The sequence below is a fragment of the Euprymna scolopes genome, chromosome 21 (genome assembly GCF_053919585.1).
Source record: "Euprymna scolopes isolate OS-2025 chromosome 21, ASM5391958v1, whole genome shotgun sequence".
Classification (NCBI taxonomy): domain Eukaryota; kingdom Metazoa; phylum Mollusca; class Cephalopoda; order Sepiida; family Sepiolidae; genus Euprymna; species Euprymna scolopes.
Genome location: NC_136502.1, coordinates 28,446,093 through 28,460,148, shown reverse-complemented (window position 1 = coordinate 28,460,148; position 14,056 = coordinate 28,446,093). Strand labels below are relative to the sequence as shown.

At 34.7% G+C, this 14,056-nt stretch overlaps 1 protein-coding gene across 2 annotated transcripts in view; it reads left to right on the top strand.

Annotated features, from left to right (window-relative positions):
- Positions 1 to 12,414, top strand: part of LOC145242067 (uncharacterized) — a 31,202-nt gene extending 18,788 nt beyond the window's left edge. For both annotated transcript variants that reach the window (XM_080104965.1, XM_080104966.1), the window contains exon 3: positions 11,401 to 12,414. In XM_080104965.1, coding sequence (XP_079961091.1) covers positions 11,401 to 11,927 — 527 coding nt within the window. In that variant the 3' untranslated portion in view covers positions 11,928 to 12,414. The remainder of the gene's footprint in view (positions 1 to 11,400) is intronic.
- The last annotated feature ends 1,642 nt before the right edge of the window (positions 12,415 to 14,056 follow it).

Genomic DNA, 14,056 nt, shown 5'->3' with positions numbered 1-14,056 from the left:
AGTTTAAAATTTTCGTTTTGTTAAACCCCTGTTTAGGTTAGGTGTTTCTTTTGCTGTAACCAAAGTCTAAAATTGCCCCCTCAACTAGTTGTGAGTGTAGGGAAAAGTGATTTGTTCAAGCTCTCAATACACGTCAATATCAGACACTGCCTGCTTGAATGAGAGTATGAGGTTTCTATGTCTTCTCTAGCCATGACGTGACTCACAATGCCTCCCCCTCCCTTCTCATTTATCCAACAGATATAACGTTTTTAGGAGAGCATCAACCCTGGACAGAAAAGAAAATGTGGCAATGAATCTGAAATATCACTGTCATACATATTGAACAACATCTGTTGGTCCTATCCTCATTATGCAATTAGATCATTAGGTAATTATAAACACCTGCTGACCAATCATGATCTGACCCCAAAGATTTTGTCCTTGTGCAGAAGATCATATTCAACAGCAAAGCATAATAATAATGCTAATAACGCTATATGTATATAAATGATAATATGCTTGTATGTTCGTTTGTATGACATGTGGAAAAGTTATCTGGTATCGCTGATGCTAAAAATTTAGATTTTGCCCATTTTAAAATGAATTGTTTTGAAATCAAATATAGCACTATTCAGTTCTGGCCTTTTTCATCCATTCATTTTCAATTTTTCTTTGCATTTATACTTTTGCTACTGGCTTTTACTAAACACTGAATGTTATATTTGCATTTCCTTAGCTCATTTACAAATATTCCCATTGTCACTGCAGTTTTATTAGACTTGGTTAGTTTTCAGAACAGATTGAGAAAAATAATCATAAACTTTTCATAAGTAAATGTTAAATATATTTTTGAAACTGTTTAAGGTGACAATGACAATAAAATTCTGTTTATAGGAACAGATTTTTAAGTATGCTTGCAAACGTGCAATTGCATGTTTGTAATAAGTTTGCTGCAGGTGAGAAATGTTTTACTAACAAAAGAGAAATCGCCCAAGATATGGGAAATATCTCTGGTTTGGGTTTGACTACCCAGAATTTGCTTTATCCACTTAAAAACTGTTGTTCATACTTAGAGATGATGCACCTGAAAAAGTAATGTTACTACAAATACGTGGTTCCCTGGTGTTGTTATGACTAGGTCTATGACAACAGCATATTCTTTTCATTGTTTTGACTCTCGAGTATATATCTGTTGATATCTTATATGCTGTTATATAGAGTGATGTGGTTCTCAGTTGATTAACTGTCGGATATATACTCGAGTCAAAACAATGAAAAGAATATGCTGTTGTCATAGCCCTAGTTATGACCAAGGTTTTCCAAAGTGAATTTCCAACCAAGTATGAAACCTAGTTTTTTTTTTTGTCTGTAGATGTAATGTAGTTCTCTGCTTCACTCTAATGAACCTAACACGTTGTATGTAGTCGCAAAGGAAAATGATAACGTTGACATAGCTTTTCTTGGTAAAAGAAAAAGAAAAGTATTAATACTTTACTGTACTATCATTATGATAACTATTAATTACATTATTTTTACTGTTCAACAATTTTGTTTCAATTTCATTATACATATTGAAATCAATTGCGTTTTTTTTTTTTTTTGCCATTTGAATTAAACGCTATTATAGTGCAACATTTAAAAAAAATAAAATAAATAAAAAAAATACAATCTTCTTCTACAAACGGCTAAAATAATTCACATGAACTCTTTCAAACATGGTTGTTAGCAAGTTAGGTAGTCGGTGCAAAATTGGACAGATCCGTCAGGCTTGTCAACGAGTACACAAGGCGATGACCAACTACTCTGACTGGGTTCGATGATGCCATGTTCGGGCATGTAATCGACTTCCCATCGCATGATTTTCGCCTTAATTGGATTCACGCGATACGGGTTTTGTTTGATTGGGGTAGAACTCCTACGTCTACATCATGTTGAATAACATCTGTTTGCTTGGGGACATCTGAATAGGTCTGCGTATTCCCGGATAAGGGCGACTATGTCGCTTACCTTGCTACCGTTCAAGTGCGATACCTTGGAAGTAAGGTTGGCCAAGACTTCAGAGTTCGATAGTCTTGGTAGATGACCATCTTTCTCTATGGTCAGTTCATGATTATTTGTGCGTTTGTCGTCTGAACAGATACATTGGCAGCTATGACGGAATTAGGCTCACTCCTCTCTAAGTAGGGCTTTAACATATTGACGTGGCACAGTTGCATGGCTTTCCTGCGATCAGGGGTGCTAACTATGTAGTTGAGATCACTAGGTCTCCGGGTAATCATATAAGGGCCATGGAATTTGGCTTTAAGTGGGTGGCTGGGTATGGGGAGTAGGACGAGCACCTTGTCTCCGACCTTGAAGTTTCTGGAGACAGTGTTTTGGTCGTAGTGTCTCTTCATCTTCCCCTGGGCTATGCGAAGATTTTCAAGTGCTAGCTTGGTAGTTTCACTAAGTCTGGTTCTAAACCGTGACACATAGTCTAAGAGGGATTCACGGGTTGGACCTTCCTGCAGCCATTCTTTTCTTAGCAGGGCCGAGGGACTGTGTACAGAGTGACCGAAAACCATTTCGAAGGGGCTGAATCCTAAGGATTCCTGCGGAGCATCTCGCGCCGTGAACATCAGGATGGGGATCCCCTCATCCCAATCCCCTTGGTGATCATGGCAGTAGGCTCGCATCATCGTTTTGAGGGTTGAGTGGAACCTCTCTAAGGCTCCCTGAGATTGGGGATGGTAAGCGCTTGACACTACCGTTTTTCTTTTTTTTTTTTTTTTTTTTTTTTTAACTGACTTGAGAAATATTTAGCTAACAATTTTTACGTTATGAGTAGGCTGGGATTAGGTCAGGCCTACATGTTCTGGAGGTGTCATGTTTTTTATGAGGTCATGAACATCAGGTCATCAATAGCTGCTAAAGGGTCAACATTAAAAAATTGCAACTTGGCAGGCATAAGCTGACTTAATGTGTCCCTCTATGCATGCACAAATATACATTTATATGTTTAAGCTAGTTGTGAAGTTTTAATATGCATGTGGACTTAGGTCAAATAGCAGTGAATAACACTGGAGAGCTAAATATATTGGGTACAATATAATAATCAATACAGAATTGATTTTATAACAATAAATGCAAAATCTGCATAAATTAAAATATCATATTTAAACCTACTTTATGACTGAGTCATGCCAGGTAGCCTGCTAGTGTGTGTGTGTGTGTATATATATATGTATATATATATATATATATATATATATATATATACAGACTAAGAGGCATTGCATACTAAATATACAGTAGAACCGGGATACGACATTAAAAATTAGTACCAAAATACAGTACAGTATATAATCAAATAACATTGAAATAACACCGTAGGACGGGGCAAATACCGTAACTAGGGGTTGGAAAAACATATTTTCCACACCATAACCTGAAAAAAGCTGTGTCCTAGGGCCATCGTATCCCGGGGTTTGACTATATCAAAATACATCACTTTCATTTTTTATTAAAAAAAGAAAAATATTTTCTTTGATTTCATTTAATACTAGCAAGGGATACCCGGCGTTGCCCGGGTGTTTGTAGGTGTGTGTGTGTGAAAAAAACCCGAAATGTGAAAAAAAACAAGTCCTTGACGACGCGCAGTTGGAAAATAGTAAAGTGTGAAAAAAAAACAGGTGCGCGTTTTTGATTGACGTGACGGTGATAGCTATTCAGCAGTTAGCATTTTGTGTAAGACAGTTTTTAATGAGGTCAATAAATCGGTTTGTTTGTTTTTAAAAACCCGCTCTCTCATCTCGAAATGAAAGCTGACCAAACGTTACTTAGCTCTCTAGAGACCACTGGCTGTGGGCCTGTGATTAGAGTCTAGTTTCGCTTTTTGTTTATACTGAAAACCGAATGTAACGCGTGCCGATGCGGGGAAATGTTGAATAATTAACGTTTGAAAGTCATTAAAATTAAATAGACAGGCGAGCTCCGTGGTTAATTGTGAGATATTACAATTTATGGATGATATAAAAAGTTTTAAGAAGTTGTGAAGCGAGCGAGCGCTTCTCTGAAAGAAGCCTTTTGTGGATATCGAGGAAAAGCGTACATACATACATACATACATACATTTTCGCTTTTATATTTATAGATTATTTAAAAAATAATCTGTGGGATGGAGGGGTTTAGAATCAAAACTGCGCATTTGCTGTTTTCAATGTGAGATTTTTTTTTCCCCAACTAAACAATTCTGACATTCGTTAAGTTTACTTTTATACGTATTTGAAGTTTTAAGAGGATTCCGCCCCTATGGCACACTTTAATACAAAACCAAAACCCCGCCAAAAAACGGGCCCCAACTCTAATTAGGCCCCGTTTCTTCGTATTTTGTCAGAATGAAATGAAAGTTTGGTCATAACTAGTTTATTATATTCAAAACATCACATCAAAACACTAGGGTTTTTGGCCTTTTTTTTCTCCGTTGTACAGCATATGTTCTAGATGGCCTCCATTTTGCTTTTTTTTTGGGGGGGGGGTCACCCTGTATTCAGATTTGGGACCACTTTCCTGGAGAATTTAATACATAGGATATGAATTTCATAAAAATCGGATATATTTGAAGTTTTAATGGAGATTATTTTGTCCCCCATTCCCACCCCGTCGCTCCCTTACATTTGTAAGGGTAATTAGAAATTCAGAAACATTTCCAGTATCTTTCTCTGTGAATTTTACATAAAAATATTCCGTAACCTTTTCTATAGAGAACATGCAAACACAGTAATGAGTTTTATTTATTTATTTATATATACAGGGTGACCCAAAAAAGCGTGATATCTCCATTATTTATTCACCGATCGCCCTTATTTTACAGGACATGGCAGAATCAACGTTTTTTTGGGTCACCCTGTAGAACATTTGTGAGCATTTTACATTTTTACTCTTGAATAAGCCCGCACTAAACAGGCAAAACGTTGAGTTTTTAGGTCTTTCCACCTCCATTTTTATCATATCGTTGGACTTTTTTTTATCCTATTTTAATCATATATAGAACATATATCTATAAAAGTTAGAATGCATGTGTGTGAGGACACTTCTCAACCTATATACTCAACAAATTTGTGATCTACAGTCTTGAAATTTGATATATAGAGTATTCAGACATGTGGAAAACTTTTAATCCATTTTCATCCGGAAAAAAAACAAAACAAAAAAACGGCTGCTAAGAGGTCAAAATTGAGTAATTGGTATGTGTGGATTTTTATCTGTTTGCTGTTTCACGAACACGCATGCGTGAATCATTCTCATGACAGATTCCTTATGCTAAGAATAAGTAGGTTTGAAAACATGTTTTAAAAATCGTGTAACGCTGGCCTAATGCTTATTGCACTTTACTCACTGTCCTTAAGTTTTGGTTTCGATCTCAGCTTTAGTATTTTGTTTTTTTTTTACTTAAAAGAAGTGAACTGTTTTAAAAAAATACAAACATAATGCCCACATGCACCTGTTTCAGCTTCTTTCCATTTTAAGAATTTTTTTTTTTTTTTAAGGAATTTAACGTTATGTTTAATACTTATGGTATTTCTGTTCATAATAAATAAGAAATCTGCGTTAATTAAAATATAATATTTATGCATATTTTACGACCAGGCAACACTAGGCGGCCTGCTAGTAATATATAGAGAAAAACTAGCAGGATTATCTGGCGTTGCCTGGAACCATAAAACAACGTAAGTAGAAAAAGTTAAAATGTGTGCAATATCTTTGTATTAAAATTCCTATCTCTCTACCTATCTCAATCTGTCTTTTTATTTTTCTATCTTTTCCTCTGCTTGTTTTTCCACATTTTTCTCCACCACCCCTCTTTCACCATCGACCAGCCGATTCCTCTCTCTCTTGTTTTAATGCATTGAAGATGCAGGTTTCAATTTTAAAGTTATTGCTCTCGAGCAACGCTCATTACCCCCTCCCCCCTCCTTCCTAAAAAATATAATGAAATCTATATTTTTTTTTTATCTTATTCCTGAGTGATGCTGAGTACCTTGTCTTCTTCATCAACCATTACGTAGGAAATGCACTACTGTATTATTGTACGCAGCTGTTCTATCTACGATATCGAACAGCGACTCCCAAGTAACGTGGAGTACCATTTCTAGTTTACAATACTATAATAAAATATAGTGAACATTTTAATAAAATACGCATCAGGTACATTTGAAATTAAAATTACAACGCAATCTTACGAAAATAAACAAATATTTTACTTGTTTGAAATTTATAATTTAAATATATTTCGGAGTGAAACTCCATCCTCAGTATTTTGTACATCTTTTTTCTTTTTTGTTTCTTCTTCTAATGCAGCATTAAAAAAAAAACATGTGCTCTACATAGGATTGCTCTATCTAGAATATTGATGACTCCTTAGCAACGACGAGTAAACACCTGCTCTATCTAGGATATTAAGCACTTTGAATTTACTTATACCATTTATAATACACCTGGACAACAATAAGTTAATAAAAAACAGAAGTTTTTTTTTTCTCTAGGGCAACGCTGCATTTAAACACACTTGCTCTATCTATGATGTTGAGCACTTTTGGATTACTATATACCACTTACCAAATATAATACTGTCATCTTATATTTATTACTTATGCTTAGATCATGATTGTAACCACCCAAATCAAATTAAGGATGCCTTCAGAACACTACTAAAATCTAAAATTGTGGCTTCCCTCCTCATCCAATTGTGAGCCACTTGACTATTTCTTCTGGAGTGTGATCAAAGCCAAGACCAGCAAGCAAGCCTACAACATGGTCAGCTCTTATAAGATTGCTATTATAGAGGCATTTGTTGCTACAAACAAGAACATGGTCACCAAATTGTGTGATCGTCATCTCTGCTGGTAGCAGTTACTTTGAAAAATAATGTATGTAGCTCAGTTGTTAAATGAATTGTTGGGTCTCTGCATATACAACTTTTATCTTTGTTTCCTATTTCCTTTTCTGTTTGTTATGTGTCAGATTTTGTTGAAATACTGTACTAGCATTGCCTGGTTAAATTAGATTAAATGATGAAATTTCAGTGGCCAAGCGCAATATTATAACAATAAGACAAATAATAAGAAAAATATCTGTAACAGTAATATTGATAAAAAATAATAAGAATATTAATAATAGAGCAAAAATGAATACTAATAATACAAATACCGTACTTTGGGGTAATTGCATCAAATCAGGGAGTAATTATGCCAACTAAAAAAAAAAGTGCTCTTTATATGAGTGGTTGCCAAAAGAGCACTTTTGCTAGTTGGCACAATTACCCCAAAATACGATACTGTAAATAATTCTTCTACTACTACTACTACTAATAATAATAAATACAAAAAATAAAAAGAATGTAGGAAATCAAAATAATACTATGAGTAAAAATGCTAACAATACTAACATCACCACTACCAACAACATCACCACTACCAACAGCATCACCACTACCAACAACAACAATAACAATGATGCAGTATAACTCTTGACTATAAGTTAACAGAAAACAGTGTAAGATTAAAGTAGTTTCTGGATATAAAGTACTTCCTGCTTTGAGTTGCTTACCCCAGTGGTTTGGCAATTGTTAGGTGAAATATGGGTTAATAATTAATCTTCTTCTGTTAACTGTCCATGATAAAATAATAATGTTATTTAGAAAGCTGTTCTTAATATGGAGGAGAATGGTGACTTTAACTATTCTGTACTGTCACCTAATTAATCTTAGTAATTATAAAACTCTGTGGAGCATCCGGGTGTTCTTGCTTGCTTGAATCTTATACATATATATATATATATATATATATATATATATATATATATCTTGTAATAAAGTCTGTTTATTTATTTGTTTGTTCACAATTTGGTTAAAATATACAAAAGGTACAGTTTCATTAATAGATTTTAATACTGAAAACAGATGTTTATATATTTTTATTCCTGCATGATTTCTATATATACTATTTATTCAAAAGGAATCAGCATTCTGTTTTAAAATTAGCTCTAAATTTTTAATAGAAATTAGTAATAGAATTGTTTTAAGTATTCTATTTAGAAATATTATTTGAAGTTGATTTATTGAATTTATTTTTAATTTAATTTACATGTAAGTTGTTTTTAATTACACTGGTTTACAAAGAAATTTAGGCAAGCACGAAAATAGCCATTTTTAGCTAATTTGGCGGTGCTGAATTCAAATTTGAAATCCGTTTTTACTCATCACCTAGTTTTTTATATATGCATAATGTGAATGCACGGTACATTAAGGCATATATGAATTCAGGGTTAATTGTTATATCATGGGACTTATGGCTTATTTTTTAGTTATTATGCACTAAATGTAAGTGGTAGCATTACATTATATAGATATATATATATAATTTCAAAACGAATTTTGGTAGTTAAGGCAGCAAGTCTCAACGTCGAGGATGCCTCAACAAGATTAATTCTTTCTGCTACATGTATGAGGACTTCACAATAGTTGCACAGCGTTGAACCATCATTTTCCTCCTCAGAGCCACCTACTTTCACTATGTTGTTGACTTTGAAATTGGTGATCAGGACAAGTCTTGGGCTCCACACATCTGTTGTAAACCCTGCTACAATGGACTAACTGCATGGTTTAATGAAAAGAAAGCGGCTTTCAACTTTGCAATCATGATGGTTTGGAGAGAGCTGCGAAGCCATGCAGGTGATTGTTATTTTTGATTAACTCGTTTCAATGCATCTTCTATGAAAAAGATCAAATATCCCAACCTTCGATCTATTATGAGACCCATTCCCTATTCTGATGATCTTCCTGTACCCACACCTCTAGTAAATAAGGATCTTCTTTCCTCATCAGATGAAGAAATGCCTTCAAGGGAGGATTCTACCGAATCCATCTTTAGAAGATATTGAGTCTACATATTCAGGAACAAGTGGTAACGAGCCACATTGGATCATGCAAGAAGACCTGAATGATCTTGCTTGTGATTTGTATCTGTCAAAACAGCAGTCAGAGCTCTTGTCAATTGTCTCTACTTAAACAGTGAAATCTAGTCCAGGAAGATGTAAGGATCACCAGTTTCAGGAATCAGAATAAAGACCTTGCTTCTTTTTCGATGTGGAAAACAAGTTGTACTACTCCACAAATATACCTGGCTGGTTTACGTCCCTTGGTTTGCCACACAATCGTTCAGACGGGTGTGTTTTCATAGACTCTTCCAAGCGAAGTCTCAAGGGTAATAAATATCCTAGCATTCTCATTGCACACACTGCCCTTCTAAAGAAGTCCTATGACAATATGGAGCTTCTTTTAGAAGTTAATAAATACAGCAAGTACCAATGGAGTATGTGTGGGAACCTCAAGGTCATTAGGGTATGCAAGTGGACTTCACAAAGTATTGTTGTTTTCTCTGTCTCTGGTATAGTCGAGCTGTATCCCAGCATTACAAGAAAGACTGGGTGTCTAGAAGCACTTTCATTCCTGGCGAACACAGCCTCAAGGAGAATCCTTTGGTGGACATGAATAAGGTGCTTCTTCCTCCTCTTCAAATCAAGCTTGATTTTATGAAGAAATTCGTTAAGACGTTGGACAAAAATGGTGCTGCCTTCCAACACTTGTCTACTGAGTTTTCAGGTCTCAGTGCTGCTAAGCTCAAAGAGAGCATCTTTGTCGGACCTCAGATTCGAGAAATGCTGAAGGATACTGATTTTGAGGAGCTTCTTAACTTCAAGGAACTGAGAGTATGGGGAGCATTCAAGTCAGTCTGTGGTGACTTCTTTGGTAACACGTGCGTACCGGATTACCAAGCCTGTATTGAGATGTTGCTAAAGTCTTACGAGGATGTGGTGTGCCGAATGTCACTCAAGATTCATTTTCTCTATTGCCACCTCAACTTCTTCCCTCCAAACCTTGGAGCAGTAAGTAATGAGCATGAAGAAAGATTCCACCAAGACATTACGAAGATGAAGAGCAACTATCAAGGCAAATGGAACCCCAGCATGATGGGAGACTTCTGCTGGATGCTCTTGCATGACATCCCAAAGGCAAAATACACCAGATCTTCTAAGAAAACACACTTTGGACTGTCTGTGGTGCTAATAATTGTGTAATTGTGTCATCCAAGTAAATTAATTCAATCAATGTTCTTTATCTATCCTGATTTATCTGCTATAAGCTCTTGAAATATTCACATATATTCTCTGTTTAGACTAAAACCAGATTATTCAAAAGCCAGAAAACTAGAGGTGATAGAGTAAAACTATTTATAAATTTGAATTCAGCACACCCAAATTAACAAAAAACAATTATCCCCATTCTTGCCTCAGACCAAAAATTTATTTTTGTAAACCAGTGTTATTATTATTATTATTATAATAGCCAGCATCAGTTGCATTTAAAACAGAAGTAAGTTTTCATTTAACCTATGAGTTATTTCCTTTTACAGGGCTCTATAGACAAATTTATCTTTAGTTGACCTTTGACAACTAAATATTTTCATTTACTAGCCAAATAGAAATGTTACTAGCCAAACCCACGTGATTTTTTGGAATATGACATCTTCATTCTGTGACGATTATGTACATAATAAAGTTTTTTTTTTATTTTTTTAATAAGTGTACTTCTAAATATACAACAAATTTTACTTGAAATACTTGAAGGTATAAACATTCTAATTTTTGCAGGTATTTTTTTAAACAACCTTCGTAAAATAAAAAGAGTATATTGTTCTATTAAACTTTTATTTTGAAAGAGGGGCGGTTGTAAATTTAATTTGTTAGACTAATGTAGTCTCATAAATGGCTGTATTTAAGGTGATATTTTGATGGAATGTGGATATGTGTGGCTAGGAATAAAAACCCATAGTATTCTTGGGTTCTGTGGAAGGACTTAATTTCATAAGAGTGAAATTCCTATGTGGGATTGCATATTTGAGAGAGTGAGTTTAAGAAGATAAAATGTAATATTAAACTGTGACATAATGTGTGTATTCTTGCCTGTATACATGCTGCAGTATTTGCTGGAAATGGTGAGTGTTAAAGATTTGCAAAGGAGTTGTCTTGTTTTCCTATACTGTCGAAAATTTATGGGAAAAAGTCAACTTTTTATTCATATATATTTTATCTTACTTATGCAGAGAAGGTATTGTGCTATTTAAAAAAAAATCTTTTATAGTATTTTCAAATTAAATTCAAGTTTTATATCTTTTTATTAAATTGTTAGGTTAAAGTACAGAATAGTTACAAAACACTCTCCCCTCCCCATATTAAGAATGGATTTCTAAATAATATTGTTATTTCAGCGCAGTACCTTCTATTCATAAGTACTATTATTATTATTAAGTTTTTGATATATGTATTATTAATAATTTTTAGGAATTCATTAATATCTTTGCTTCTTTCTTCTTTTTGAAGGTGAGCGTCCGTACACGTGTTTTACGTGCAACAAATCATTTTCGCAGCGAAGCCACCTGAACAACCACCATCGTATCCACACAGGCGAGAAGCTCTACTCATGTGACACCTGCCACAAGTCGTTTGCGCAGAAGGCTCACCTGACGATCCACGAAAGGGTCCACTCGGGTGAGAAACCGTTCAGGTGTGGTGTCTGCAACAAGAGCTTTCCGCAGCGTGTGCACCTGAAAAAGCACGAGCGCAGCCACAGCAGTGAGGAATTGCGGAGGACATACCATGAACCCTCCATGTCTCCACGGTCGTCGCATCTCCCGCCGCCACCGCCGCTGCCTCCGCTCCCACCCCCTCCCTGTTCGTACGGGCCACAGTCGGGCTGCTATGACTGTGCGGCTTGTCAGCCAGCACCTCCTTCTTGCTGCTGTGGCCCCATGTCACCCTCTCCTCCTCCTCCCCCGCCTCCCCCCATGCCTAGCCATCATTCATCTTCATCATGTCATTGTTCATGTCAGTATTCGCCTCATCATTAGGGATATGGTATTATTTATTTATATATATATATATATTTTTTTTATTTCCATGTTTGCTGGCATCTAAGATGCAATTTATGCAGTCTGGCATCATCTATGTCAAAATAAATGGACCATGTTTCTATTCAGCACCCCAAACTAGTAGGAAATTGAAAAGGCCAAAAGTTTCTGATTTTTATTTCATTATATTTAATATAATATTTTATTACTTTTAAGTAATTCATTTTTAATTGTTGTTTTCTGATAATTTTTTTATATCAATTAATATTTTGATTTTGAATTTTTGAGATGAGACTTGATAATTCGTATTATTGCTATTGGATGTTTTGGACAACTGTACTAATCCAATCTTAATCACAATGTTTCGGTTGATGTAACCTCAGACGTTCTTCAGGTGTATCTTGTTGAACTCTAAAATTTTTCTGTCAAACTCTGGAATCTGCACGGAATGTTGACTAGAAATGGAAATACAATTGCGAATTACTTACGACTTCTACCCCATCATGACTGACGGAATGAAGATATGCTAGTCTCATGGATTAAGTAAAACGTTCCGTTTGAAATTCTGTGCAGATTCCCAAGTTAAAGAGAAATATTTTCAAGTTCAAGAGAAACATTCTGTAGTTTGACATGATACACCTGAAGAAGGTCGGAAGTTACATCGACCGAAACGTTGTGAGAATAACTCCCAAGATGAGAACAGTTGATTTGAAAAATTCAAAGAGTACAAATTAATAACATTTTACTGAAATTTTGGGATGAGGAGGTTCCGTTATTTACATGGTTTATCTATGAACTATCGTTCTCATTGATATACTCAAATTTATATACATATTAGACGTATTCGTGACTCATCAGGTCACGACCTCTCTCACTAATTGTTCCACTGTAATTGTAAAATTCATCAACTGTGATATATCTGTTAAAACATTTTTCGTGCATAACAAAAAATAATATTCATATGGATGTTATAGTAAAGAGACTTATTATTTATCTAATTTAAACTTGTGTTTATGGTGTGTGTGTGTGTGTGTGTGTGTGTGTGCAAACACACTATGTAACTTAGCTGGAAAGCGTCAATCTTTCTCTGAATGCTCGCACAGACATTAAAAACTATTAAAGAATAGTTTAATCGACATGCGCTGCAAAAGGGCAAGAGAAATTCATAAAATAGTTAAAGTGTCTTGCCCAGTTAATTGCAAATTACAACTAATTAGAAAAATTAAAATAATTTTTTTTACCAATACACTCGTAAAAATAAGAATATTTTAACATGTATTTTGTGTGCTTAAAATATATATATGTGTGTGTGTGTGTGTGGGAAAAACAAATGTTGATTAATTCTGCTTTACTATAATAAAAAGCTTACATTTCAAAGTCAGTGTTCTCTTTTGACTTGATCATTTATATACTGCAATACTTTTCCTATGAAATATAAAAACAGAGAGGAATTTCCTAAGACAAATGTTCTGATAAGAGAAACTATTTGACTAGAAAGTTTTTTTTTTTTTCAGAATCTTAGGACCGCGAAAAAGGGATTTTGCTGTTAGTTTGGTTAATTATGGATATTTATATCGGTGGTTGGGGCTACAAGGGCAATATTAAGGCCATATCAGTTGAAACATTGTATAAATAAAAATATTGATGTTGATGAAGACAATAATCCAAAGACACTAGAAATTGTAATAATTTGATTTTCAATTTATGCTCATCAAACTGATAAAATAAATCTCACATTCTGATTTAAAAGGATTCAAGCGACATGACGGACACAGAGAAAGGGAGTGGGGGGGGGACTGATTGATACAGACTATGAAATTGGCTATATCAAGTTCAAATATTAACAAATCTACTGTGATTATTTATTGGTATTGCTTAGAAAGGTATGAATCTACCTGCGCCCACCCCATCCCCCAAACTATAGGCAGCATTGCAACTTGTGTTCACTTAATTGTATGCAATAAATCATGATACGTATTGGTTTCACATTAAATCCAGGAAGTCATGCTTTGCCACGAAAACAAAAAATTATGTAATTCCATCTTTTTCTTTCTCTATGTCTTTCTCTTTCTTCTTTTTCATTCTCTTTTTCTTTCTCTCTACATTATATTTTATTTGAATAAACATTT